We start from the raw sequence: 25,767 nt of genomic DNA, 5'->3' as shown, positions 1-25,767 counted from the left end.
AATTATTTGGCGTTATTTAAAACATAAGACATAAGTTTGATACTTCGGTGAAGATCCATTTAATTTGAATAACAAAGACGGAGATATATTGCAAGCAATAGATATATTTAGTAGAGAATATAACCGGTTGAAGTTAAAGGGACAATGGATGGTTTTGAATTAGTTAACATAAGCTAAAAGACTGTATGCGACAATCCAGTTGAAACAATTGAATAAATAAAGAAAGAGATTTTTCTGATAAAGGGTGCAAGATACTTCAGCACATATCGGATCAAAAAAAATGGCAAGAGATCTGACTGAGATTGGGAATTTAGGAATATATGAGGAAAATCTTGATTGGGATTGATGTGTAATATTAAACATACCATCGATTAAAGATCAAGGGAAACTGAAAGGAACTTTAATTACTTTGAGAAAGTTTCTCTGGAATGTTTAACCGTTCAGGAGTTCAATCGATTTGACCAACAATTCAAACAGAGATATTGCTGTTTAAAGGGAACATCGAATAGAAATATAGTAAATAATCTATTGGATATTGCAAAGAGGTTTGCGAGTCAATTGATTTTTACAAATTTTTTTTAACATAAAATAAAAAAACACAGAAGGATTAATTGAATAAAAACATAAAAGTATGTGTGGGAGGGTGGTAAGTTTATGATTACATTTACATGAAAACTGAAGCAAGGCCGTGGAAGCATGCATCAGAACACGTATGAAACTTACCTCATCCCATAAAAAATTTTTTTCATTGTTTTCACACAAGAATTATTGATTACACTACAGGGTGGGATTTTTTGGGATATACTTATCATTCACTGCTAAACATTCTAACTCTCCCATTTTACTTCTCAGACTTCTGGCATTGGCATACAGACATTTCAAAGTGTGTTTATTGTTTGTAAAAACAACCTTCTTTTCAATTGTTATGGATAATTTGGAATTCTTTAGCTTAGGTGATTCTTTAATTATAGGCACATGGGCTACTTTTGCATTTATTTCAATCTCTCTGTTAGGATGCCCTAACTCTCCTGTTTCATTAGTATCCTTCAAAGATACATTCCTGTGAGCCATGCACTGCTGAGTAACTGTCTGCTTTCCCCCCATGTTCTAGTTTTGTCTTATGGTTTGGCCCTTGAGAGGGCTCAGTTGCTGAAGCACAGTTATTATTCTGCAATGATTTCCACTTTGCTCTGGGCCAGTAAATTTTCTACTTCTCTAGCTTATGTTAGGGTTTGGAAAGTGTTCGAGAGCTGGTGTGATGAGTGAGGTTCTAACCCTCTTAAAGTTGAAATTCCACTGATATTGGAAATTTTGCAGGAAGGTTTGGTTAAAGGCTTGGCCTTAAATATTCTGAAGGTGCAGGAAGCAGCTCTCGCTTATTGTAGGGGGCAGGTCAATGGTGGACCCTTGTCTTCCCATTTAGATGTGGCCAGGTTTTTAAAGGGAGTTAAGCATTTATGTTCTCCCTTGCGGCTACTGGTATCTTTTTGGGACTTTAATCTGGTATTGCATTTTTTGGCGGGTCCTACATTTCGGCCACTGCATGGTCCCTGAGGTTGCTCACCTTGAAAACAGTTTTTTTTGTTAGCGATCTATTTGGCACTGTGGGTCTCTGAGATGTAAGCTTTTCTTGTTGTGAGCTATTTCTATGAATGAATCCAGGGGCAGAACAGCTTAGGACTGTGCCTTCCTTTTTGCCGAAAGTGGTTTCAAAGTTTCATTTGAATCAGTTTCTCTGCCCACACTTGACAGGGTTAGAGACGAGCGTGATTACAGTCTGTTGTATTCCTTGGATGTTAAGCAGCATCTGGTGCTGTACTTGAACATTACTCGCTCTTTCAGGATGTCTGACTGTGCTCCATGGTGGAGGTAAACAAGGAGAATCCGTGATGTGGGCTGCTATAGCCTGTTTGGTGAAAGAAGTCATCACAGCCACCTATATGGATGCAGATGTCCTATTACCTAGACAGATCAGGGCACATTCCACTAGAGCTCAGGCAGTTTCATGGGCTGAGCTTCAGTTGTCTCCCATCAAGAGTTGCCAGGCAGTGACGTGATCCTCCTTACATACTTTCTCCAAGCATTACTGCTTGGATGTTAGAGCTTAGGAGGATGCAGGTTTTGCGTGTGCGATGTTGACGGGACCATGGACAACCTCCCGTCCTTTTCGGGAGTAGCTTTGGTACATCCACTGGTGTGGATTGTCCTGCCTGAGTGCAGAGGAAGGAGAAATTACTACTGACCTGATAATTTCCTTTCCTCTAAGAAAGGAAGGCCAATCCACAACCCTTTATATACCCTTTCGTCCTTTATATGTGGATGATGAAGAGTGTTATTTTTGTTAATTCGTTTGAATGACTGGTGACATAACCAGCTCCTATGATTAGTTGTTAACTTTTTTGCTGATCTCAGTGTTTCCCAGTTGGTTGGAAGAATGAGTGGTTGACTGTTTAATAGTCATGTTCAAGTATAATCAGTTTGTCCACAGTTTGGCTTTTCTAGAGATACCAGGCGGCCTGATGTCAGGGCAGGGTTATGTGTCAGTGATGTCAGCAAGTCAGCTTTACTTCTTCTCCTTCTGCTGGTAGGAGTGCACAACCCACTAGTGTGGCTTGGCCTGCCTTCCTTAGAGGAAAGTAAGTTATCAGGTAAGTAGTAATTTCTCCATTTAATATATAAAATAATTGAAATGTATGCAAACCTGCTGCAGAATTTCAGAATCTTTGTCACAGAATTTTCTAACTATTGCTGCAGAATCCACCTCTGATCTGCTGCAGAAAACTGGGGTTCTGATATACAGTATTTATAACACCAGTATTTGAATTATCACTACAAATAATATTTCTGTAGAGGTAAAAAAGACGAGCAAGCACATCACAGAGATAATTTCAGAGTTGGCGCAATTTTTAGCCGTAAAACTATTCAGATAAATTGGATTAGCATCACATGAGATGATGCAGCTGGAATATATGTAGAATTGGGCTTTTTTTTTTTTTTTTAACCATCATAGCCAACTAGATAATTTGCAAGCACATATATGCATGGTATGTGTTCTTTATTGTTGTAAAATATTTTTTTTGTTCTACTAAACTTTACAAATGTGCTTCACATTCACTTTATAAGTACTATCACACTTACCAGAATGTGTATAAAAGAATATCAGTTAATTTTATAGACACTTTGCTGCATATCCTGTGTGCATGGTTTTTTATTGCCTATTTTACAGGTGCTCCAGACTCTGTTTCTGGCTGATATACCTTTAGTTGACAGTAAGTGCACCAAATAACCTCATGTTCTCTCTGAATTGTGTTATCACACTTATAAAATTTCATGGTGTGAGAAGAACTCACTGATTTTGGATTTAACATTTTATGAAATATAACATTTTTAAAAATTGTGTACTTACGGGTTAATATTTCAATAAAGTTATTGCATGTTGAGATGACATACAACATGATTGTTATCCTGACAATAGTTTGTTTCTTGACAGCAGTCATTCAACATTAAATGATTTTGATGCATTTGTCTAATACTGTTGGACAAATCTCAATGTTTGATTTTCCTCAGCTGTTTTATGCAGAAAAATTAAATGTTTCCTCTCCATGCAACACATTTCCAGAAGGGGACAAATTGAAGATATTTGATTCCTTAACAGATATTTTTTTGTGTGTATTTGGTAAAGAGTTTTCAATGCTACAGTATAACTGTAATATTAAAGATACATAAAATTTCTGAATTGCATTCATTATTAAGTTTGCATTTACAAACATATTTTTAACATACGCAGAAAGAATTAGATACAGCAGAGATTTCCTTATGGAACTTTCAAGTCTATCCATATCGAAACAGAAACCAGAATATCTTCCTGATCATCCTGTTGTGCTGCAAAAGTCAGTAAGTAATTTTGCTTGAACTATTAATTGCACAAGTAGTTATAGTTCAAATGTTGAATAACTGATCATACATTTTATACAGAATAATTGGTCATATTACTGCTGTAGTGTTAAATGTTCTAAATATAATGTCTGATGTAAATTCATTTAACATGTATTAATATACAGAAAGCATTTGGAAAAATACCAGTTGTCTGTTAGGGGATCTTTCACATTCCCAAAGTAGACAAGAAACAATCAATTACTGTAATCTGTGTGACTGGCTTATTTCAACATTGTCTGTAGGAGCATTACATTGTTTGAATAGAAAAGAGGTTAACTTTCGTTAAATATTTTTCTCACAGGACAAGCAGGGTGGTAGTCCTCACATATGGGTGACGACATCAGGATGGAGCCCAATCACGGAAAACTTCTGTCAAAGTTTCCAGAACTTTGACTGGCCCCTACTGGGCATGCCCAGCATGGCACCAACCCTGCAGCCAGCAGGGGTCCCCCTTCAGTCTTCTTTTTTCCGCGCAGCAGTAGCCTCGTGGTTTAGGAGCTCTGAACACATTCCTGAAAGGAATTTTTCCTTACGGACTTATTTAAAATATCTTTGCCCCACAGGGGTCCCTCCTCTAACTTTCTCTGGCCGCGGTACTCCGGTAAGTTTTTTCACCGTTTTTCGTCGATTACCGTCGAGTTTGGCCCTCGCGGCCTACTGGCCGTCGACTGTACCGCGGCTCGAGTTTTTCTATGGCCATGGCGTCGGGTTTTCGTCGATGCCCGGACTGTACTCGCACCATGTCGATCACAGACCCTCATAGAGTCTGTGTAATGTGCTTAGGCCGTGAGCATGATGTCCTGACTTGCACCAAATGTGCCCTCATGACACCAAAAGGTCGCAAAGCCAGAATGGAGAAGATGGGACTCCTCTTCCGTGCTCACACCCCAACGCCGTCCATCACATCGACGTCATTGGAACCGGCACCGTCGAAGTCGCACCAACATCGACAACCGTCCGGTGACCACCCGCCATCGACGTCTTCACGGCCATCGACTCCCGTTTCTCCCCCTCAAGATCGAGGGGATCGAAGGGAGAAACATCGGCATCGTAAGTCTCGGACCGTCGAGGGAGCAAAATCATCGACTGAGCCACCGTCCGAGCCACCATCGAAGAAGCCCCGTCCAGGAACGGCACCGACCACTCCTGCGCCCGGGACATCGAGGCAACCCTCACCTGATCGGGGTTTGGGAGTCGCGATTCCGCCTGTAAAAGTGGTCCCTCCGACTGTGCCTCAGCCTCCCTCTTCCGTCATGGAGCCGGAGCTGATTGCCCCAGGTCTCCGGGAAGAACTGGACCGGCTGGTCCAGGAGGCCATCAACAAGGCGATGCAACGACTCCAGGTCTCTCCGGCACCAACATCGGTACCGAGAGTGGAACCGGTCACCGGCCCGATTCCGGCAGCGCTGGCACCGCTGCTATCCCGGATGGAGGCACTCATGAATGTGATTCCCGGGTCTCCGATGGCTCCGGTGCGCTCCCCGATGACAGCCTCATCGGGAGGAGAAACACCGTTTCGCATCCCTCCTTCGGGAGTTCTGCCTCAGCCATCGATGCCATGTCGTCCCTCGCCACCAATTCATTCATCGGGAGCGATACGCACATCGGCGCCATCGATGTCTTCGATACCGGCACCGATGCCTTCCAAGCCGTCCACGGTGCCCCCGGCGATTCCTTTGATTTTCTCGGAGCCTCAGCCGGGGCCTTCGGGTATCCAACCCCCTTCTCGTCCTACAGGTCAGCCTACTGATCCTTATGACACCTGGGGTGATGATACTTCCTCAGACATCGATGACTTATCTTCACCTCCCTCTCCTACTGAAAGTAGAAAGCGTTCTCCTCCAAAGGACCTCTCTTTCATTAATTTTGTGAAGGAAATGTCAGAATTGGTCCCTTTCCAACTTCAGACGGAGCAAGATGATAGGCACCAAATGATGGAGCTTCTCCAATTCCTGGATGCCCCTAAGGTGATCACTTCTATTCCCATTCATCAAGTTCTTCTTGACCTCCTCGAAAAGAACTGGGAAAATCCTGGATCCATTGCCCAAGTACACAGAAAGGCTGACACTTCTTATTTGGTACAGTCAGCCACTGGCTTTCAAAAATCTCAGCTTGACCACCACTCAGTTGTGGTGGAATCGGCTCAAAAGAAAGCAAGAAGGACAAAACCACACTCTTTTACCCCTCCTGTCAAAGAACACAAGTTCCTCGACAATGTTGGTCGTTGAGTGTTCCAAGGAGCCATGCTTATCTCCAGGATTGCTTCTTACCAGCTGTATATGACCCAATACAACAGGGTCATTTTCAAGCAAATACAGGACTTCTCTGTAACCCTGCCTGACCAATTCCAAGAACATCTTCAAACCCTTGTTCACAAGGGGTTTGAAGCAGGAAAGCATGAGATAAGAACAATTTACGATATCTCCGACACCTCCACTAGAGTGTCTGCAGCTGCCATCTCGGCAAGACGCTGGGTCTGGCTCAAGTCTTCTGACCTTCGCCCAGAAGTACAACAGACTCTCTGACCTGCCCTGTATAGGAGATAATCTGTTCAGTGAACAGATTCAGCAAATAGTGGCTGAATTAAAGGACCATCTTGAGACCCTCAAACAGCTCTCATCGATACCTTCCGACTTCCCTTCTAGGCAGCCCTTCAAGAAGGTCTCTAAGAAGTCATTCTTCCGTCCAAGGAAGTACTATCCTCCACCAACAAGGTCCCGAGATACGAGGCCTTATCAGAAATCTCAGCCCTGCCAGCCCCGGAAGCAAAAGCCACAAGCAGCTCCCCAGCCGGGGACTGCTTCAGGTTTTTGACGTTCCCTTGAAGAGCAGCAGCCTGATCCCTCTGCCAGCCATACCAGTGGGAGGTTGATTGTGCCATTTTCACAGCATGTGGTAATCAATCACAATCGACCAATGGGTGCTAGCAATCATTGCTCAGGGTTACCACCTGAACTTTCTTGCGCTTCCACCGGATTCACCACCTCTACAAGCGTGGAGAGTAAACGACCACTCTCTCCCTCTGGAGCAGGAGGTTTCCCTTCTTCTCCATTTAAGAGCAATAGAACCCGTCCCTCTTTCACAACAAGGCCTAGGGTTCTATTCCCGGTACTTTTTGATCCCCAAAAAATCCGGGGGGCTTCATCCAATTCTGGACCTACGTGCCCTCAACAAGTACCTCCAGCGGGAAAAGTTCAAGATGGTAACCTTGGGCTCGCTTCTACCTCTTCTACAAAGAGGAGACTGGCTCTGCTCTCTGGACCTCCAGGACGCGTACACCCACATTGCGATAGCTTCAGCTCATCGCAAGTATCTCAGGTTTTTAGTAGGCCCAAAGCACTATCAATACCAAGTGCTTCCATTCGGCCTAGCATCAGCACCACGAGTCTTTACCAAATGTCTCGTGGTTGTCGCAGCCTTTCTCAGGAAAGAAGGTGTTCACGTCTACCCCTATCTAGACGACTGGTTAATCAGGGCCCCAACCCAGCAAGCCACTCGATCGTCCCTGGATTTGACCCTACACACTCTAATTTCTCTAGGATTTCTTGTCAATTTCGAGAAATCCTATTTAGTCCCATCTCAAACCTTGTTGTTCATTGGGGCAGACTTGGACACCTTACAGGCAAAAGCCTTTCTACCTCATAGAAACATAGAAACATAGAAACATAGAAATGACGGCAGAAGAAGACCAAACGGCCCATCCAGTCTGCCCAGCAAGCTTCACATTTTTTTCTCATACTTATCTGTTTCTCTTAGCTCTTTGGTTCTATTTCTCTTCCACCCCCACCATTAATGTAGAGAGCAGTGATGGAGCTGCAACCAAGTGAAATATCAAGCTTGATTAGTTAGGGGTAGTAGGGGTAGTAACTGCCGCAATAAGCAAGCTACACCCATGTTTATTTGTTTTACCCAGACTGTGTTATTCAGCCCTTATTGGTTGTTTTTCTTCTCCCCTGCCGTTGAAGCAGGGAGCTATGCTGGATATGCGTGTAGTATCAGTTTTTCTTCTCCCCTGCCGTTGAAGCAGAGAGCTATGCTGGATATGCGTGAAGTATCAGTTTTTCTTCTCCCCTGCGGTTGAAGCAGGATATGCATTGAAAGTGAAGTATCAGGCTTATTTGGTTTGGGGTAGTAACCGCCGTAACAAGCCAGCTACTCCCCGCTTTGTGAGTGCGAATCCTTTTTTCTTCTCCCCTGCTGTTGAAGCAGAGAGCTATGCTGGATATGCGTGAAGTATCAGTTTTTCTTCTCCCCTGCCGTTGAAGCAGAGAGCTATGCTGGATATGCGTGAAGTATCAGTTTTTCTTCTCCCCTACCGTTGAAGCAGAGAGCTATGCTGGATATGCATTGAAAGTGAAGTATCAGCTTCACTTTCAAACCCTTGTTTCTCTCGCTCACCAGTTGCAGTCTCAACATACAGCAACAGCTCGACAATTCCTTGTCCTTCTCGGACACATGGCATCCTCAGTCCATCTCACACCAATGGCCTGCCTGGCCATGAGAGTCATGCATTGGACTCTGAGGTCACAATGGATTCAAGCGACTCAGCCTCTGTCAACCATTGTTCACATCACCGACGCACTCCGTCTGTCTCTCACCTGGTGGAAAGATCAGAACCATCTCCTCCAGGGACTGCCTTTTCATCTGCCAGATCCTCAACTCATTCTCACCACCGATGCTTCCAACCTCCGCTGGGGAGCTCATGTGAACAATCTGCAGTCACAAGGATTTTGGTCTCCAGAGGAAGCCAAACACCAGATAAATTTCCTGGAACTTCGAGCGATGCAATATGCTCTCAGAGTTTTTCAGGATTCTCTATCAAATCACGTTATCCTGATTCAGACGGACAACCAGGTGGCCATGTGGTACATCAACAAGCAGGGTGGCACAGGCTCCTTCCTTCTGTGTCAGGAAGCTGCGCAGATTTGGGCGGAAGCACTCTTCCGCTCGATGTATCTCAGGGCCACCTACTTGCCGGGAGTACACAAGGTCTTGGCAGACAAACGGAGTCGTGTCTTCCAACCACACGAGTGGTCGCTCAACCCCTCGGTAGCGACCTCTCTTTTCCAACAATGGGGTTATCCCCAAATAGACCTCTTTGCGTCCCCTCAGAACCACAAAGTGGACAATTACTGCTCCCTCATTCGGAGCGAGCGCTCTCATCCCAGAGATGCATTCTCCCTCTCGTGGGCAGCCGGTCTGCTTTATGCATTCCCTCCACTTCCTCTTCTCTTGAAGACTCTCGTGAAGCTCCGTCAGGACAAGGGAACCATGATCCTGATAGAACCTCGCTGGCCACGCCAAGTGTGGTTTTCCATACTCCAGGATCTCTCCATCCGCAGGCACATTCCCTTGGGAACGCACCCGCTTCTGATCACTCAGAACAACGGATGTCTACGCCATCCCAATCTTCAGGCCTTGTCCCTGACAGCATGGATGTTGAAAGGTTAATCCTTCAACCACTTAACCTTTCAGATTCGGTTTCTCGTGTCCTGATTGCTTCACGGAAGCCTTCCACAAGAAAGTCTTATTCCTATAAATGGAAAAGGTATACATCATGGTGTTCTTCGCAATCCCTTGATCCCTTTTCCTGTCCAATACCAAGATTTTTGGACTATCTCTGGCATTTATCGGAATCAGGTCTAAAGACCTCTTCCATCAGAATGCATGTCAGTGCGGTAGCCGCCTTCCATAAAGGTGTTGGGAATGTCCCTATATCAGTACAACCCCTCGTGACTCATTTTCTTAAAGGCTTACTCCATATCAAGCCACCTTTACGTCCTCCGGCCCCTTCTTGGCACCTTAATCTGGTTCTCGGGCGGCTCATGAAACCATCCTTCGAACCTCTTCACTCCTGTGACCTAAAATATCTCACATGGAAAGTGATTTTCCTTTTAGCTATCACTTCAGCCCGCAGGGTTAGTGAGTTACAGGCTCTAGTTACCTATCCGCCTTACACTAAACTCCTGCAGGACCGGGCGGTACTCCGCACTCACCCTAAATTTTTGCCTAAGGTAGTTTCGGACTTTCACATTAATCAATCCATCATTCTACCTATCTTCTTTCCCAGGCCCCACTCCAACCCAGGGAAACAGGCTCTGCGTACCCTTGACTGTAAACGGGCTCTAGCCTTCTACCTAGACCATACAGTTGCCCACAGGAAGAGTACTCAGTTATTCGTCTCTTTCCATCCCAACAAACTAGGGCAACCTGTAGGTAAGCAGACTCTCTCCTCCTGATTGGCGGACTGCATATCTTTTTGCTATCAGCAAGCAGGCATTCCTTTCGAAGACCGTGTTAAAGCACACTCTGTGAGGGCCATGGCGACTTCAGTAGCACACCTACGATCGGTACCGCTTCCTGACATTTGTAGGGCTGCCACCTGGAGTTCTCTACACACTTTCACAGCCCACTATTGCTTGGACAAAGCCGGAAGACAAGATTCCATCTTCGGCCAGTCTGTCCTGCGTAACCTATTTCCAACGTGACGTACCAACACCCTTCCGCCTGCCCGGTGGGGTTCAGGATGTCCTCTACCAAATTTCACCCCAGTTGTTGTGCCTGATGCACGCCGTTGGGTACATTTGGTGCATGTTCGGACATCCTCAGCTCGGTACTCACCCATATGTGAGGACTACCATCCTGCTTGTCCTGTGAGAAAGCAAATGTTGCTTACCTGTAACAGGTGTTCTCACAGGACAGCAGGATGTTAGTCCTCACGAAACCCGCCTGCCGCCCTGCGGTGTTGGGTTCGTAACATTTTGTTGTTTTATTTTTTCGGCACTGCCTGTAGCTATTAAATAAGACTGAAGGGGGACCCCTGCTGGCTGCAGGGTTGCTGCCATGCGGGGCATGCCCAGTAGGGGCCAGTCAAAGTTCTGGAAACTTTGACAGAAGTTTTCCGTGATTGGGCTCCATCCTGATGATGTCACCCATATGTGAGGACTAACATCCTGCTGTCCTGTGAGAACACCTGTTACAGGTAAGCAACATTTGCTATCTACCTTGGAATACTGGGGGTGGACAAAAATCCTGCCTCTGGTTCAGAAGATCATGTTCAAGGCAATAATGCAATCTTTAGCCCAGTCTTTAGTCTGCCAAAGGATGAATACATTTGTATTTAATACCTAGTCAATTTGTTTTCAAACCTGTATTTTCTGGCCACATTATTCTTTAATTTGTAGAATATATGATACTCTACAAAGTATGAATAAGATCTTTATGATGTAATGTGCTTAGATATTTTTGATAAAGCGGGATGTAAATATTTTAAATAAATAATGATTCCAGAATTAGATGGTCATAATATAGAAAGACATGGGAATATCTGTTTTCACTGTTTAATTCATTTAATTCATTTCTCTTTTACTCTCCTTAAGAGTTTATCATTTAACCACCTGTCTCAAGTTGAATTAATTGTTATAATGTTTATATATTCTAATTTATTGTAAAGCTAAATAATGTCTCTGTTTTCTATCCTAAATCATTGTAAAGCCTGTTGCTATATTACGTTACATTGTGAACCGGGGTGATGTTTTTAACGTGCCCCGGTATATAAAAAACTATTAAATAAATAAATAATAAATAAATTTGGTGGATTTAAGTCTAATCTTTTGTAATGGATTTAATTCTTCATGGCAGAAATGGTCTTTTTAAGAATCTTACAGTAACTACCATTTAACATAGTGGATTTAACACCACATTTTTTCTAAAACTAATATCTATTTTAGATGGTTAATGGTTAAAAAGAGCCCTAATCACAACAGTGTATGCAGTCATATCATTAGCAAAAATATACTTGTATGAACAATTTTCTGTTTTTGAGAACCAGGCATTTACTATGTTACTTTGTCTTGCAGTATTTCTACCGCTTTACCAGTCATCCATAATCATCTGTCTAAATGGTGATTCCCTTTTTTTTTTTTACTTTATTTTCCTTAGCTTTTGGGTAGGTCAGTCCTAACAAGTGGGTTATGCACCTCTGCCAACAGATGGAGGTGGAGGAAAAGCTGATGTCACGGCTATTTAGTTCCACCCTGACATCAGCCCGCCAGTGTTCTATCTCCAGCAGTTGGTGGATATGCATTTCCCTTTGGGGGATTGCCTGTGAGTAAAAAAAAAAAAAGAAAGAAAAGAAAAGTTGTAAAGGAGATATCAGGAAGACGAGCTGTCTATGTAGCACCGCGTACCTCCTAAGGTGATACTGTACAGTCCTTCCCTCAGTAGAGTACCTTCAATCCAGTAGCCTTTACTGGTATGGACCTAAATTACAATTAGCGGTTGCAGGCCGAGAGAGGCTCAGTGGTGTGTGAAGGCTTTAGCCCTCTACCCCCATAGCCGGGACACGTTTCTGCTCTCAGCCAGGGTTGGCTGAGCTCAGGTAAAAGTTTTTTTTACTGTAAAAAAAAAAAAAAAAGCGAAAGGAAGACAGCAGGATAAGAGTCTGTTTCCGTGGCGTTCGGCTGTCCCGCTCATGTCTCTGGGGAGTTCTGTGAGGAGAGGAGAGAGTGCAGGCTTGGTGGGTTGAGCATTTGGTTGGCTAGGCCCCGCCCCAGGCTTCTCATATTTTGGCAGGTGGTAGTTTCGCACGTTTTTTGCTGCAGGCCGTTGGCGTGTGCTTGTGCATCTGTGTGAGCATCCATTCTTGTCTGTGTGTCCAGTTTGGGTGGTGTTCCTTCTGGACACACACCTTGCGCATCCAGTTTAGGTGTTTGTACTGGGCATCTAGTTTGGGTGTCCAGTTGGACGAGCGGCCTAGGCACATGGGCTTGAACACACATGTTTTGAGCATGCTTATATTCATGGTTAAGCTAGGCGCGAGCCTTCATTGATCTGCACACTTACAACATGGTGCCTGCGACAAAGAAGCCTAAATGCCTGTCTATATGTGGTGCACGTCACATCAGGGCCATTTAGCTGGAGCTTTCTTTAAGCCTGTGTCAACTTGCCTGGATGCTCGGGGATTTTGCCACTGATGGTCTATCTCTTCTGTCTGAGGGGAGTGGGACCGAGGTAGACACTGCAGGGGTGTTCCCTCCCTCGATTAATCCATGGGTCAAGTCATCAGGGTACACTGGCTCACAGGACATCAGGCTCGGGCCTATGGGGCCTGGAATGGACCTGTCCTCCTTCTCCTGGATAGGAGTCTTCCAGGGTTTGCAAGCATTTCTACTGGGCCAGTCTTCTGTAGCGGCAGTGCCTATTAAGGTAGCTCCATGTGTTTTGAGTCTCCTCCACTTGTTTCCATGGGCAAGCGCCGTGGAACAGTGCATTCTGACAGAGCCCGAATGCAGGTGGATCAGGATGAAACCGATGATAATGAGGGTGGCTTTCCTGGTGAGGAAGGGGAGGGGAGATTTCCTCAGATTTGGAGCTATATAGAACTCTTCTCTGCTTCTTTCAGAGAAATGAGTTGCCGAGTTTGATATCTCAGACCCTGAGGACCCTCAGAGTGGCTGGGCCTGACTCTTTGAGGGAACATAGAAAAAGGATCCTATTTTGGTAACCCTGCATAAGGCTTCTTGTTTCTTTCCCCTCTTGGATGCTATTCAGGAGTTGATTGATCTGGAATGGAGTGCGCCAGAGGCATCTTTTAAAGGGGGGCTCTTCTTGGCAGGTTTGTACCTCTTGGATCCGCAGGCCAGAGAGCAATTGAGTTTCCCTAGGGTGGATGCTTTAGTGTGTTCTGTCAGGAAACCATCCCGGTAGAGGGAGGTGTGGCATTGAAGGATGCTCAGAATAGGAGGATTGAGGCTATTCTGAAGCCTTTGAGGCACTGACAATGAACTTGCAAATTGTTTCTTGTTGCGCCGTGGTAGATCGGGTGACTTTGTGTCTTTGTCAAGAATCTGGTGGTGCTGAATCCGATCTTGGACCTATAGTAGAATCGGTACCCACCTTCTTTGCTGATGTGGGCTGTGACTTGGTACACACAGCCACTAGAGGAGCGGCTTCAGTTGTTATGGCCAGGCGGCAGCTGTGGCTGTGCAACTGGTCTGCAGATACCATTTCAAAGTCCAATCTTACTAAGCTGCTCTTCAAACGCTCGCTTTTATTTGGTAGTGAATTGGAAAAAATGGCAAGTAAATGGGGAGAGACCCAGGTCCCTCATTTGCCAGAGGACAAGAAACCCGTTGCCCTGTCTTTTCAGGTGACTGGCCTCTCCCAAAATTACAGACATTCTCTGCCTTATAGAGGAGGTTCTTCCCATAGATCCTGTCCCTTCCGAAGGGAAATAGAACCAAAAGGTTACTAAGAGCCAAGAGTAACAGATAAGTATGAGAAAAAAAAAAAGTGTGAAACTTGCTGGGCAGACTGGATGGGCCGTTTGGTCTTCTTCTGCTGTCATTTCTATGTTTTTATGGATGTCTTCATGGTCTCGCCATGCAACTCCCCTCAGAAGAGAGTAGACTTGGAAGTGATGTTATTAGAAAGGCTGTTGAATCAGAAAGCGGTGATTCCCATATCACAGCAAATTACGGGCCGATACTTTATTTATTTTCTCATGCCCGAGAAGGAAGGGTTGTTTCAGCCCATACTGGATCTCAAGGGCATCAACTGTCATCTGTGACTACTAGAGGAAAAGCCTTGGACCGGTGCTTTTCAATATATATATAAATGATATGGAAAGGAATGCGATGAGTGAGGTTGTCAAATTTGCAGATGATACAAAATTATTCAGAGTAGTTAAATCACAAGCAGACTGTGATATATTACAGGAGGACCTTGCAAGACTGGAAGATTGGGCATCCAAATGGAAGATGAAATTTAATGTGGACAAGTGCAAGGTGTTGCAGGGAGTTAAGTATCTTTGCCCCCTATTGCAGCTTATGGGACTGGGCCCTAACGCACTCCATATTTCTCACAGGACAAGCAGGATGGTAGTCCTCACATATGGGTGACATCATCAGGATGGAGCCCAATCACGGAACACTTTTGTCAAAGTTTCTAGAACTTTGGCACCTGCTGGGCAATGCACTGACCCTGCATCCAGCAGGGGTTCGCCTTCAGTCTTCTTTTTTCCGTGCAGCAGTAGCCACGCGGGTTAAGGAGCTCTCTGGAGATTCCTGACAGGAATTTTCCTCATGGAACTTCATTCAAAAATTTTCAAAAAATTCTAACCCATAGGGGTCCCCCTATCGATATCCATACTCCGCGGTCGAAAGGTAAGGTTTTACCCTTGTTGCACTTGATTCCCGTCGCGTTATCCCTTCTGGGGCCTACTGGCCATCGACGGCACCGCGCCTAAATTTTTGTCGGAGTTATGGCGTTGGGTTTTCGTTGGTGCCCCGACTGTACTCAAACAATGTCCATCACTGACCTGTATGGGGTCTGTGTTATGTGTTTGGGGTCCAGCCACGATGTCCTTACTTGCACCAAATGTGCCCAAATGACACCTAAGGGACATAAGGCTCGTTTAGAGAAGATGGACTTTCTCTTTCAGTTAAAAACCTCGACTCTATCGATAGCTTCGACGTTGTCCGAGCCGGTGCCATCAACTTCTCGCCAGCACTGGGACACCGCTGCTGTTCGACCGGTGTTGATTCCAGAGGTGTTGATTGCCTCCTTGCCTCCTCAAGAAAAGGACCGAGGAGAATATCATGAAAAGCATCGACACCGGCATCGGAAGGCTCAGTCCGTCGATCCAGGCGCTTCCTCGGTATTGACGTCGACAGAACCACCGACAAAAAAGCCACGTCCAGAAAAGGTTCCATCCGCTTCTGTGACCGGGTCACCAAGGCGTTCCCCACCTTCAGTGGTGTCGTGATTCAACCTTCACCGGTGGACCCTCCGGCTTCGCCAGTATTGCCTCCTACTCCGGTGCCGGGGTTCCATGCCCCAGGCTTCCATGAGGAATTGGATCGGATGATCCAAGAGGCCATCGGAAAAGCACTTCAGGGCTTCCAACCTCCATCGATGCCAGTACCGGTCCCCGAGCCGGTCACCGATCCAATTCCCATAGCGCTCGCACCGCTACTGGGTAGATTGGATGCGTTGATCGGTGCCCCGCCTCCGATGGAACCAAGAGCACCGTTGGGTCCAGTACCTTCCACACCAATTCCATTATCATCGGATGATGAAACACCGTTACCCATTCCACCGTCTGGAATTTTACCACCGACTCGTCCATCGATGTCACCTGTCCCTTCGGTACCTCCGTCGATGCCATCGGTTCCTCCATCGATGCCGTCTGTCCCTCCCCCGATGCCTTCGATGCCTCGGCCTGGTCCTTCAGGATTAGCACCATTTCTTCCTGCTGGAGACCCTCTAGGTGCTGGAGATCAGCCCTACAATCCGTGGACCGATGATTTGTCCCAGTATTCAGATGATCTCCCATCAGAGCCCTCTCCACCAGAAGATCTGTCTTTCATTAATTTCATCAAGGAAATGTCTGAAACCATTCCTTCTCAGCTTCAGACGGAAGAGGACTCTAGGCACAAGATGCTGGAGGTACTCCAGTTTCTTGATGCTCCTAAGGAGATCATGTCTATCCCTATTAATGAAATCCTGCTTGATCTTCTGAAGAGAAACTGGGAACACCCATGTTCCATCCCACCTGTTAACCGCAAGACAGACACCACCTATCTCGTGCAGTCAGCTCCTGGGTTCCAGAACCACAGTCTGTGGTTGTTGAATCAGCCCAGAAGAAGGCACGATGTTCAAAACCTCATTCCTCCATACCTCAAGGAACAGAAATCCCTGGATGCTTTTGGCAGGCGTGTCTTCCATGGCTCCATGCTCATATCTCGCATCGCATCTTACCAGTTATACATGACACAGTATAACAGAGACCTTTTTAAAAGGATCTAGGACTTCTCTGATTCTTTACCAGAGCAACTCCAGACTCAACTTCATGCTCTGACTCAGAACGGTCTAGATGCGGGAAAGCACGAGGTCCGCGCTGCTTATGATATCTTCGACACGGCCTCTAGAGTGTCTGCAGCAGGAATTAGTGCCAGAAGATGGGCCTGGCTCAAATTATCGAACTTAAGACCAGAAGTCCAAGACAGGTTAGCAGATCTACCCTGTGTGGGCGATAATCTCTTCGGGGAAAAGATCCGAGAGTCTGTGGCGCAGGTGAAGGATCACCATGAAACTCTGCGCCAGCTTCCTTCTGTTCCGTCTGAGTTCCTGTCTGCCCCTAAGAGAACTTTCAGACGTGACTCTAAGCGGCCGGCCTACAAGCCAAGGAAGTTTTATCCTCTGGCTTCTAGAGGGGACGCCCTTCTAGACCTTACCAAAAAGGTCAATCCAGGCAGACTCAGCCTCAAAAGTCTCAGCCAGTTTCTCAGCCTGGACCAGCGTCAGGGATTTGATTCCTTCCTAGAAAGGGTAAACCAACCTCCTCTTCCATTCATACCGGTCGGCGGTCGGCTCTGCCATTTCAACAACGCTTGGCTTACAGTAACCACAGACCAGTGGGTACTGGCAGTAGTCACTCAGGGTTACCACCTAAATTTCCTGACTGTTCCAATGGACTCTCCGCCTCGGCTGACGTGGGGAACATCTGACCACTCTCCCTCGCTCGAACAGGAGATCTCACTCCTCAAGTCCCAAGCAATAGAACCAGTGCCCTTCTCTCAGCAGGGGCAAGGTTTCTATTCCCGGTATTTTCTAATACCAAAAAAGTCAGGTGGTGTATGCCCAATACTGGACCTCCGCGCCCTAAACAAATTTTTGCAGAAAGAAAAATTCAAAATGGTAACCTTGGGCTCTCTGCTTCCTCTTCTACAAAGAGGATATTGGCTATGCTCTCTAGATCTCCAAGACGCTTACACACACATCTCAATTACTCCATCTCATCGCAAGTATCTGCGATTCCTGGTCTGCCCCCGTCATTTCCAGTACCATGTATTACCATTTGGCCTGACGTCCACTACTCAAGTATTTACCAAGTGCCTGGTGGTGGTCGCAGCCTTCCTCAGGAATCAGGGTGTCCATATCTACCCTTAACTCGACAACTGGTTGATAAGGGCTCCGACTCAGCAGGGTGTACTAACCTCCCTGCGTCTCACTATCAGCACCCTGATTTCCTTAGGGTTTCTAATCAACTATCCCAAATCCAGGATAGTTCCATCCCAAACCCTATCCTTTATAGGGGCTGACCTAAACACTGTACAGGCGAAAGCCTTCCTTCCCCAGGATCGCGCTTTCGCCATCACATCTCTGGCTCATCAACTGCAGACTCTAGTGTCTTCAACTGCTTGTCATTTCCTCATACTGCTGGGCCACATGGCGTCCTCGGTGCATGTCACTCCGATGGCTCACCTCGCCATGAGAGTAATGCAGTGGACCTTAAAAGGCCAGTGGATTCAAGCTTGTCAGTCAATGTCCAGCATTGTCCAGGTGATCAAACAGCTCCATCTGTCACTAGCTTGGTGGATGCACCACTCCAATCTCATTCAAGGCCTTCCATTTCAGGCTCCAGATCCTCAAATTATCTTAACAACAGACGCATCCAAACTCAGGTGGGGTGCACATGTGGGCGACCTGCAGACTCAGGGAACCTGGTCTCCAGAGGAAGCCAAACACCAAATAAATTTCCTGGAGCTATGGGTGATCAGATATGCCCTCAAGGCCTTTCAGGACTGCCTATCAAACAAAGCCATCCTGATTCAAACCGACAATCAGGTTACGATGTGATACATCAAAAAACAAGGGGGAACGGGCTCCTACCTTCTGTGTCAGGAAGCTGCACAGATATGGGCATGGGCCCTTTCCCGCTCGATGTCCCTCAAAGCAACCTACTTGCCGGGAGTGGACAATGTGTTGGCAGACAAGCTGAATTGCAATTTCCATCCGCACGAGTGGTCTCTCAACCCCGCGGTAGCGGACACGATATCCCAGCGTTGGGGTTACCCTCGCATAGACCTCTTTGCGTCGGTCCACAACCACAAGGTAGACAACTTCTGCTCTCTCATTCGCAATCACCACTCGCAATCAAGAGATGCCTTCGCCCTCTCCTGGGCCAGCGGTATCCTTTATGCATACCCTCCACTTTCCCTCATTTCAAAGACTCTCGTGAAGCTCCGGCAGGACAAGGGATTAATGATTCTGATAGCTCCCCACTGGCCATGCCAGGTGTGGTTTCCAATCCTCCAGGACCTGTCAGTACGCCAACACTTTCCTCTTGGGAAGGATCCCCTTCTAATCACTCAGAACAAAGGGCATCTGCGACACCCCAACCTCCAAGCTCTGTCTCTGATGGCCTGGATATTGAAAGGTTAATACTCCAACCTTTTAACCTTTCAGAGTCGGTATCCCGAGTCCTGGTGGCTTCACGAAAGCCTTCAATGAGAAGTCTTATCGCTCTAAATGGAAGAGGTTTATGGTCTGGTGCTCTTCCATGTCCATAGATCCCCTCACTTGTTCCACTGCGAGGTTCCTGGATTATCTCTGGCACCTATCAGTTAGGCCTAAAAACCTCCTCTATCAGAGTGCATGTTAGTGCAGTGTCTGAGTACCATAAGGGTATAGGAAATGTCTCCATTTCAACACAATCCTTAGTATCACGTTTCATGAGAGGCTTGCTCCATTTAAAACCTCCACTGTGCCCTCCTGCCCCTGCTTGGGACCTTAATGTGCTTTTGGGACGGCTCATGAAACCTCCGTTTGAGCCTCTCCACTCCTGTGATCTCCGCTATCTCACCTGGAAGGTAGTTTTTCTTCTTTATTTAGTTATTTATTTAAAAAATTTTCTATACCGTCGTTAAGTTAAATAACCATCACAATAGTTTACAGAAGGGCATGATAAAGAGAAATATGGGTGGTATAGATTACAAATTACTCATGTGCCATCATAGTACGGTAACAATTTAAAATAATAAACTAAGTATGTAAGTTAAACCTTATTGTTAGGAACAAATTAGGCAGTTTGATTTTAACATTAATATGCTTATGTAGGTTACTAATAACTTCTAGCTTGGGGCATCCTTATCTATCAACTATTTTTCTCCTTTTCTTTATCTTTATAAAATGCTTGTTTAAAAAGCCAGGTTTTCAGACTTAGTTTTGAATAATTTCAGATTTCTCTGTAGTCTTATTTCGAGTGGAATGGTGTTCCAGAGTACTGGACCAGCCAGTGACAGTGCTCTTTCCCTTACTTGCGTGAAATGTGCTGATTCGACAGAGGGGACAGTTAGTAGAGCTTTATTTGCAGATCTCAGGTTTCTTTGTGGTATGTGCACGCGCAGTGCCGTGTTAAGCCAGTCGGCTTTTTCATCGTGGATTAGTTTATGGATTATACAACGTGCTTTATATTGTATTCTTTGTTCAATTGGAAGCCAGTGGAGTTCAGCAAGTGTTCCTGTAATATGGTCACTCTTTTTTTTTTTGCCTGTCAAAACTCTGGCAGCGGAGTTTTGCAATATTTGCAGAGGCCGAATTGTAGATTGAGGTAGTCCTAAAAGCAGGGAGTTACAATAATCTGTGCTAGCGAATATCATTGCTTGTAGAACTATGTGAAAATTGTTAATTGTTAGTAGAGGTTTTAGTCTTCTCAGGTTCATTAGTTTTGCGTATCCTTCTTTTATTTTCTGTGAGATGTGTTGTTTCATGTTTAGCTCAGGGTCAATTATTACTCCTAGATTCCTAACTTTTATTGCTAACTCGGCGGTTTGAATATTTTTGATTGTGAATGTTGGTTGTGTGTGGTGTGTGTTTTTACGTTCTAGGTGTAAGAATTCAGTTTTGTCTATGTTTATTACCAGTTCCATCTGGTTTAGGAGCTGTTTGATTATTTCTAGGTACATATTGGCTAGTTTCATTGTTTCTTCGATGGTGTTTGGAATGGGTAACAGTAATTGTATATCATCTGCGTAAATGTAATGTACATGCGTAAATGTAATGTTACATTTATGCAACACTCTTTAACATTTACCTCCTGGGAGGAGGTAAATGTTAAAGAGTGTTGCAGATAGGGATGATCCCTGTGGGACACCAGTTAGCAGTGTGACTTTGTCTGAAAGTGCATTTTTTATTTGTACCTGGAAACATCTATTGTTTAAGTATGACTCAAACCATTTTATTGTTTTATTAGTGAGTCCTATTTATTTCAGTCTATTGATTAGTATTCTGTGGTTTACAGTGTCAAATGCTGCAGAGAGATCTAATAGAACTAGAATGTAGTGCGTTCCTGTATCGAATCCTCTTAAGATATTGTCTGATAGAGCTAATAGCAACGTTTCTGTACTGTAGTGTTTGTGGAATCCATGTTGTGCTGGGTATAGTATGTTGTTATTTTCAAGGTGGTTTGATAGTTGTTTTTGAACTGATTTTTCGATTAGTTTGGCTATTAGGGGTAAGTTGGAGACTGGTCTGTAGTTGCTAAGATTTAAGGGGTCAAGGTTCTTTTTCTTAATAATTGGCTTGATTACGGCTCCTTTCAGGGTATCCGGCATTACTCCTTTATCTAGTGAGAGGTTGATGATTTTAGTTAAGGTTGGGGTTATTGTATCGGCTATTTTTTTAAGTTCTGTAATGGGTATGGTGTCGCTTATGTGGGTAGCAGGGTTTAATTGCTTAATCATTTTTTCTACTTCAGGGTGTGATACCTCCTCAAATTCTGACCAGATACTGACATCTCTCGTGGGCATCATAATCTCTTGTTTTGTAGTTACAGGGTTTTTTTTTCCTTAGATTCTCAATTTTGTCTTTAAAGAATTGGGCTACATCATTGCATTGATTTTCTTGTAGGGTTAGATGATTGTGTTGTCGCATGTTAGGTTGTTTACTATATTAAATAGGGTTCTGGCGTTGTTTGCAAATTTTTCTATTTTTGAGCTGTAGTATTTCTTGCGATCACGTCTGCTCGCAGAGTTAGTGAATTACAGGCATTAGTTACCTACCCACCTTACACTAAGATTCTGCATGACAGGGTAATGCTCCGCACTCACCCTAAATTTTTGCCGAAGGTAGTGTCGGAGTTTCATATTAACCAATCTATTATCCTATCTATCTTTTTTCCCAGGCCCCATTCCAACCCAGGAGAACAGGCTCTGCATTCCCTGGACTGCAAACGTGCTCTAGCTTTCTATCTGGATCGCACGTCCGCCCACAGGAAATCCACTCAATTGTTTCTTTTGATACCATCAAAATTTGGAAATCCTGTGGGTAAGCAGACCCTCTCCTCCTGGTTAGCGAACTGCATTTCTTTTTGCTTTCAGCAAGCAGGCATTCCGCTACAAGACCGTGTAAAAGCACACTCGGTCAGGGCCATGGCAACATCAGTAGCACACCTCCATTCGGTGCCACTTGCTGATATTTGTAATGCTGCTACCTGGAGTTCTCTCCATACATTCGCAGCACATTATTGCTTAGATAAGGCTGGCAGGCAAGATTCCATCTTTGGCCAGTCTGTTCTACGCAACTTGTTTTCGGTTTAACTACCCAACATCCTTCCACCGACCCGTTCAGGATGCCCTCCTAACCAAATTTCCACCCCTGTTGTTGTGCCTGTTGCACGTCTTTGGGTGCATTTGGTGCTTTACTCGGGCATCTTCAGCTTGGTACTCATCCATAAGTGAGGACTACCATCCTGCTTGTCCTGTGAGAAAGCGGATTTGCTTACCTGTAACAGGTGTTCTCACAGGACAGCAGGATGTTAGTCCTCACGAAACCCATCCGCCACCCCGCAGAGTTGGGTTCGTTTACGTTTTCTTATTTTATTTTTCGCATGTACTTTTTACTATAAGACGAGACTGAAGGGAGACCGCTGCTGGATGCAGGGGCATGCCCAGTAGGTGCCAGCCAAAGTTCTAGAAACTTTGACAAAAGTGTTCCGTGATTGGGCTCCATCCTGATGATGTAACCCATATGTGAGGACTAACATGCTGCTGTCCTGTGAGAACACCCTGTTACAGGTAAGCAACTCTGCTTTCTTCAGGCCACTTACCTGGCAGGTGTACAGAACGTGGTAGCAGATCATCTCAGCCGACAGTTCCATCCCCACGAGTGATCCCTGGATCCTGTGGTAATGACCAGAATCTTCCAACGCTGGGATCAACCAACAATAGACCTCTTTCCGTCCGAACAGATTCTGTTTCCTGCACCAGCAGCGAAACCAGTTAGCCATGGACGTCTTTGCTCGACCCTGGAACTCAGGCTTCCTATATGCGTATCCCCTGATACCGTTCATAGCCAAAACTCTCATGAAGCTTCAACAGGACAAAGGGTCAATGATATTCATAGCCCCGTACTGGCCTCGACAAGTGTGGTTTCACATACTTCTCGACCTCTCGATCAGAGAACCAATTCGCCTGGGCACATCGCCCACTCTCATAACTCAGAACCAAGGCAAGTTACGCCATCCAATCTTCAGACCCAATCCATCACAGCTTGGGTGTTGAAAGCTTGATCCTCCAACCACTCAACCTTTCAACTGATGTCTCTCAGGTGCTTGTAGCTTCATGAAAGACTTCCACACGAAAATCCTATCGTTCTAAGTGGAATAGATTTACCATATGGTGCTCACAAAATGGTATAGACCCTTTTTCCTGCCCCACACCATCATTATTAGACTATCTCTGGCACCTTTCATACTCTGGTCTCCAGACCTCATCGGTGAGGGTATACCTGAGTGCCATCTCAGCGAACCACAAAGGAGTAGGGGATGCCCCAGTAACAGCGCAACCTCTTGTGAGTAGATTTATGAGGGGCCTACTGCAACTCAAGCCCCCGCTACAGCCCCCAGTCACTGATTGGGACCTAAATGTAGTACTTACAAGGCTCATGCGCTCCCCGTTTGAGCCTATAGATTCCACTCACTGTAAATTTCTTATATGGAAAGTTCTCTTCCTAGTAGCCATTACATCTGCTCGAAGGGTTAGTGAGTTACAAGCACTTGTAACATACTCATCCTATACCATATTCCTACATGACCGAGTCGTACTCAGTACTCACCCTAAATTCCTTTCTAAGGTAGTTACTGACTTCCACTTGAATCAATCTATAGTCTTGCCCACATTTTTTCCAAGACCTCACTCTCACCAAGGCGAGAAGGTTTTACATACTTTGGACTGTAAACGTGCACTTGCCTTTTACCTAGACCGCATGGCAGCCCATAGAAAATCCATCCAACTCTTTGTTTCTTTTAATAAAAACAAACCAGGAGTTGCAGTGGGCAAATAAACTCTTTCCAGTTGGCTAGCAGACTGTATTGAATTCTGCTATGACAAAGCAGGCCTTCATCTCCAGGGACGAGTGAAGGTGCACTCAGTGAGAGCCATGGCAACCTCAGTAGCACACAATCGTTCAGTACTGATTGCTGTCATCTGTAAAGCTGCAACATGGAGCTCTCTTCACACATTTGCAGCGCATTATTGCTTGGACAAGGAAGGACGCCAAGATTCAGCCTTTGGCCAATCTGCCTTAAAGAACTTATTTCCAGTATAATCCCAACTTCTTCCGTATCCAAATTGCTATGATTTTCAGGCTGCCTCATTTTTCCCAACAGTACGCCAGTTGTGCCTGTTGCGCAAGTTGTATGCTGTTGGTCCAAACAAATATCAGTCAGCCTGTAGCTTGTTAATCACCCATATCTGAGGACTACCATCCTGCATGTCCTGGGAGAAAGCAGAGTTGCTTACCTGTAACAGGTGTTCTCCCAGGACAGCAGGATGATGTCCTCACGACATCATCCTGCTGTCCTGGGAGAACACCTGCTACAGGTAAGCAACTCTGCTTTCTCCCAGGACAAGCAGGATGGTAGTCCTCACATTTGGGTGATTAGCAAGCTACAGGCTGATTCATTTGTTTGGACCAACAGCATACAACTTAACCTGTTACAGGTAAGCAACTCTGCTTTCTTGCCAGATGTTCAAATTCAGAAATTGATGTCACAGGTGCGTCAGTTGGTGAGCGCTATACTCCCAACAGTGTGGTCCTATCAATAGGTGCTCGGTTTGATGGCAGCAACACTGGAAGTGGTGCCATGGGCGAGGGCACATATGTGTCCACTCACTGCTGTCACATTGGAACCCTCAGTCTCAGGATTATTTGGTCCAGCTCCACTTGCTGTTGGAAATCTGCTCTTGCCTCCAGTGGTAGTTGCAGGAGGCTCATCTGAGAAGGGGTGTTTCCCTGACCTCCCTGAACTGGTTTATACTCATGACAGATATGAGTCTCCAGGGTTGGGAAGATCATTGTTAGGAGCTGACTACCCAAGGGCATTGGAATGCCGAAGAGTCCCTCTGGAACATCAATTGACTGGAAGCCCAGGCAGTCCGGTTGGCATGTTTACAGTTTAAGTATACATACATCAAGGGTTACAAACACAGGTAAATACCAAAGTGAACAACACAAACACAAACTTGTGTATATAATATTTATAAAGATTTATTTTAACAATGAAAATTTTATCAAGAACTCATTAAAATTGTTATTAAACACTATACAAGACAATATACATTATCCACGTAAATCATTCATTCTTCACATCCGTACCCAATATAAGACATTACATAACAAATATCTCACATATAAATGTTAAATACATATTCAAAGAAGTATATCAAAAACAGTTGATTAAACACACACACCAAATATTTTTATTTCAAATTTTATCAAGGTGGTATGATCCTTCCATATCTTTTGTTCAATTTACATCTTCAATTATTCTTATAATGTATTCCTCTTCCCGACAAGAGTCTCCTGTTTCACCCAAGGTTTCATCAGGGGATGTAACCCTCACTTCACAACGGATCACTACTAATATCTCAGGGAGCCACACGTTACAAATCTTCACATCTATAAAATTCTTCATCATACCAAAAATAGAAAACTCATATTATAAAATCTTAAATAAATCCAAGATCATTTCTAAGATGTAGTTTC

At 45.0% G+C, this 25,767-nt stretch overlaps 1 protein-coding gene across 15 annotated transcripts in view; it reads left to right on the top strand.

Moving 5' to 3' along the window:
* PIP4P2 (phosphatidylinositol-4,5-bisphosphate 4-phosphatase 2) overlaps nt 1–25,767 on the top strand; it is a 569,842-nt gene that overhangs the window by 402,748 nt on the left and 141,327 nt on the right. For 7 of the 15 annotated variants that reach the window (XM_029591643.1, XM_029591641.1, XM_029591650.1 and 4 more), the window contains one exon: nt 3,788–3,890. In XM_029591643.1, the coding sequence (XP_029447503.1) occupies nt 3,788–3,890 (103 nt within the window). Of the gene's footprint in view, nt 1–3,787; nt 3,895–25,767 lie in introns of those variants that run through there. The other 8 variants (XM_029591647.1, XM_029591637.1, XM_029591645.1 and 5 more) reach the window with 2 other exon arrangements.

This window comes from Rhinatrema bivittatum, chromosome 2 (genome assembly GCF_901001135.1).
Source record: "Rhinatrema bivittatum chromosome 2, aRhiBiv1.1, whole genome shotgun sequence".
Classification (NCBI taxonomy): domain Eukaryota; kingdom Metazoa; phylum Chordata; class Amphibia; order Gymnophiona; family Rhinatrematidae; genus Rhinatrema; species Rhinatrema bivittatum.
This window is presented reverse-complemented; position numbering and strand designations above follow the sequence as displayed.